General features: G+C 45.7%; 1 protein-coding gene across 1 annotated transcript; it reads right to left on the reverse strand.

Annotated features, from left to right (window-relative positions):
* Positions 1–1,862: 1,862 nt before the first annotated feature.
* LOC138911539 (uncharacterized) lies at positions 1,863–3,502 on the reverse strand. The gene is made up of 3 exons (XM_070210873.1): positions 2,877–3,502; positions 2,462–2,796; positions 1,863–2,101 (listed from the first exon to the last, which is right to left on the reverse strand). The coding sequence occupies exons 1-3, from the start codon at positions 3,500–3,502 to the stop codon at positions 1,863–1,865; spliced, it is 1,200 nt and encodes a 399-aa protein (XP_070066974.1).
* Between the last annotated feature and the right edge of the window lie 229 nt (positions 3,503–3,731).

Below are 3,731 nucleotides of genomic sequence, written 5' to 3' on the forward strand. Positions count from 1 at the left end.
TGGATTTCTTCTGTTAGTTCCGAGGTTTGCTGATGAAAATTTTCGGATGTGTCCATTTTCATCTGTCCACTGTTGCTATCTCTTTGACGTTTAGTCGGAGGGTTTGGCGGATTCAAGCCTGAATGGGACTGATTTTGATCTGGCTAACATCATGAAAAGCCTATGTTATTCATGGCATTTTTATAAAGTGTCGTATTGCTAGGTATATTTTCTAACGCTCACCTATTTAATACAACAAAAGATTTATTTTCGAGATCTTCGATGTACTTACGTACGTGTCCCTGGTAATTCGTCTTATATAAGCGTCGAAGGAGTTCTTTAAATGGTGTTTGCACTTTATGCTCTTCAATCAATGCGTTACTCAGCTCCTGCCAAGTATTGGCTGCTGTCCTTTGTGAAATTCTCTGAGCATCTCCAGTGACTTGTAATTCGATGGCTCCGTATAAGATGCTGGGTTGTCTAACATCTCGGGTTGGATAAAGGTATAGGATATAGTCGATCCTTTTATGAAAGCGTTGAGATTTTCCGTTGATACGTCAAAGCTTGGCACCTGTCTTAGGTGTGAAACGGCCTGGTTGAGGTTTTGTTCTGATAATTCCGTGGTCATTTTAGTTTAAAACACCTTTTTTTATTCGCTTGATGATTGTTTTTTTTAAATAAGTAGTATTGGGTTGGTTGCTTTGATCTTTTTTGTTCTTTGATTATGCACTTTTATTTCTTTGCAATTTGTTTTTGCACTTTGTACATTTAAAGAAAAGAATCATCATTCGATTCGATGTACGATACGATACGATTCAATCCGCTACGTACGATTGCTGAAATCTTTATTATCATTCAATATTTAATTATCTACTTATATTTAACAAGTTTATGAGACCTACATTCGTGCTCCGCACGCGCTTATGTTCTCTTACACTTCTGCACAAAACGAGAGTGAACCTCGACGAAAAGGCAAATTGTGCAGCTGCGAAATATCGACTTCTGTATGTATAAACTAATGCTAACGGTGCACTTCCAGCGTAAGAAGCGAGCACCGCTTACAGAAAAATGCGATTTCCAATAGGACTTTGTGACGATAGATATTTTCACTTCGCCCCGTAACATTCCACCAACATTCCACCATTTTACCAACTGTAATGTCAAGCTTAGCTTGACGGCGGGGCGATTAATAATTCCATCGGCGGTTCGCACCACGGCGCTTCGAACCTGGCCGTCTTTCGAACGGTGCACGTCGACTACCACTCCTCTTGTCCAACAGCTTGTTCAACCACCTCTTCCAAAATTGGTCAGCCAATTGGCTGGCGACATGGAAGCCTCGGAACAAGCTAGCTCCGTCCCGCTCCCGTGAGCCTCTCTTACGCCTCTCTCACGCTTAAATGACCTATAAGAAAATTGTTCGGAGTCAGGGCTTTAGACTCAGAAGTTTCCAAGGGAACAAAACTGAGCGGTCTTCAGTTCAGCATGCTTTCTACGTCTGCCAATGCTGCTCGTAGCACCTCCTCTCGTATCCCAGAGTGCGGCAGAATCTCTGACAGTATTGACTTTATAGAACGCACCATTCGTGCCCACGATCCTCCCATGTGGGGTGATCCTGGTGGAATAAAGGTAAACTCCAGTTCAGGGTTTTGTTGCTCGATCAGTGCCGGCGATATACGTTCAATTTAATCTTTTAATATTCTGCTAGCACCTCTGAAATTTGTGCAATTGTCCGACAGCATGCGGCGGGTGCAGCCGCGTCTGGCCACGAACAACTTCAGAACGCATAGGTATGAGTCAGTTAAGAGCGACGTGGCTATATCTAGGTGAACGGCGCGTACCGTTATGCATGGGAACAGCACTCTCCAGCGCTACTCACGACGCCGTTAAACGACAATGTCGTAGGGTCCAATGTAAACCACCAACGACAATGTCGTCCAAAGTAAACCACTCCGGTATATGTGAACGGCTGAGTATAGGGCGATAATCGTTCGATTGGCAGGTCGCTCATCTCTGGAGGCTTTGGGCAGGCGCATCGTATACGGCACGCTGGATAAGCACTGGAGACTTCTCTCAACTCCTATATTGTCTATCCGTCCCTTAATACGTAGATTTCCCGAGTCATCTATATAAGGAGAGAGCTTAAAGAGCAGGCTTTTGGGATCGGTTAGGCGGCCCCCCGACGTGAGGTAATCTCACTATAAAACTCCTCTTCTTGGCATATCCAAATAAAAATCACATCCATTTCTTTGATGCGTTCAATTTGGTCTTCTTAGTAACAATCCGTAGGAAATCCAATACGCATAGATGTGCGACTCTCAATTTCTCCAGCTTGCTGAAGCGCTGCAAATCCGGCAGGATACATCTCCAAGAGGACGTGTGATTGGCTTGTTCTTCAGCATGATGTAACATGTTTATTGCCGGGCCATTTTCTGTGCGTGGCCACTGCGATTCTTCTAGATACAAAAATGGTGGTCAATTGAACCGGTCGAGCCGTGAATTTCGGGCGCTTTGGTCCATTTTGTGCCATCGGCTGCCATGTTTTGAGTTGATGGGACCAAGCGCCAGGTCTCCACATCTGATTCTTCTAAAATCTCACCGATGCGAAGCGATACGAATTGTTGGAGCTTTCGAGCATCGGAGTGCATCCAGTAGAGCACGTCCCTTGAATCCGTCCAAAATGTTCGTCTATATATGCGTAGCGACATTTCATTTTTGATACATTTGGCGAGTCTCAGACCTAACACTGCGGCCATTAGTTCCATGCGAGGTATAAACACGGGCTTCAAAGGTGGTACTCTCGCTTTTGAGGCGGCTAAACTGCAATGTACTTGGCCATCATGTTCAGCCCTCAAATATACAACTGCTGCATTTGTACAGTCTGGGTTCGGCTCACCCACTTCATACACCGTGGAATACGGATGCTATTCATCTTTGAAACTAGATCTAGCCAGTGTCGCCAATCCACATCGTCTTCTTGGGTAAGGTCGTCATCCCATCCGAACCCTAGCAGCCCAAGCGGGTCGAACATAGACATGACCACGCTTAGAACGCATCTATTAGTTGGGCGCTCCTTAGCTGCTTTCGAAAGCAAGTTCGGCTTCACCACAAAGGTCAACAGATCTTGTCCAGGTAGCCACCACAGGCCCAGGACTTTTTTTTGCGATTCATCCAGTCGTCTTCCAGCGCCTGCATAACTTGCTTTGAATTTGATGTCCAGTGGCGCATCTCCTTTCCTTTTTACAGTCTCAGCTAACTGCTTCATTTGGGATTCTGAATCTACCGACTGCAGCCAGTCGTCTACAAATGTGTTTTCGCAAATCGCCTTTACGGCATCCGGATGCTCCGCTACGAACCGCTCGGTATTACGATTCTTGAAGTAATTTGCTAGGGCTGGCGAGCAGTATGCTCCGAACGTCATGACTTGCATAACGTACGTTTCGGGAGACCTCGACGAATCTCCATCACGCCAGAGAAACTTCTGAGCCGCTTGGCCCTCTCGGCGCACCTTGACCTGATGAAACATTTCCCGTATGTTAGGGCGCTTTCCCGTATGATAGGGCGCTTTCTGAAGCGTATAAGCACGCCCATCCAAGATGCTAGTGTTTCTGGGCGTTTAAGAAAACAATCGTTCAGCGATGTGCCAGTGTCTTTAGCTTGTTCGGATTGGTGACTGTAAAGATAGGAAGAAACCACGACATCGTGTTAGCTGCTAACTCACTGTCCTTCAGCCGGCGAATATATCCTTTCTGTTT

The sequence above is a fragment of the Drosophila virilis genome, unplaced genomic scaffold, assembly GCF_030788295.1.
Source record: "Drosophila virilis strain 15010-1051.87 unplaced genomic scaffold, Dvir_AGI_RSII-ME tig00001507, whole genome shotgun sequence".
Lineage (NCBI taxonomy): Eukaryota > Metazoa > Arthropoda > Insecta > Diptera > Drosophilidae > Drosophila > Drosophila virilis.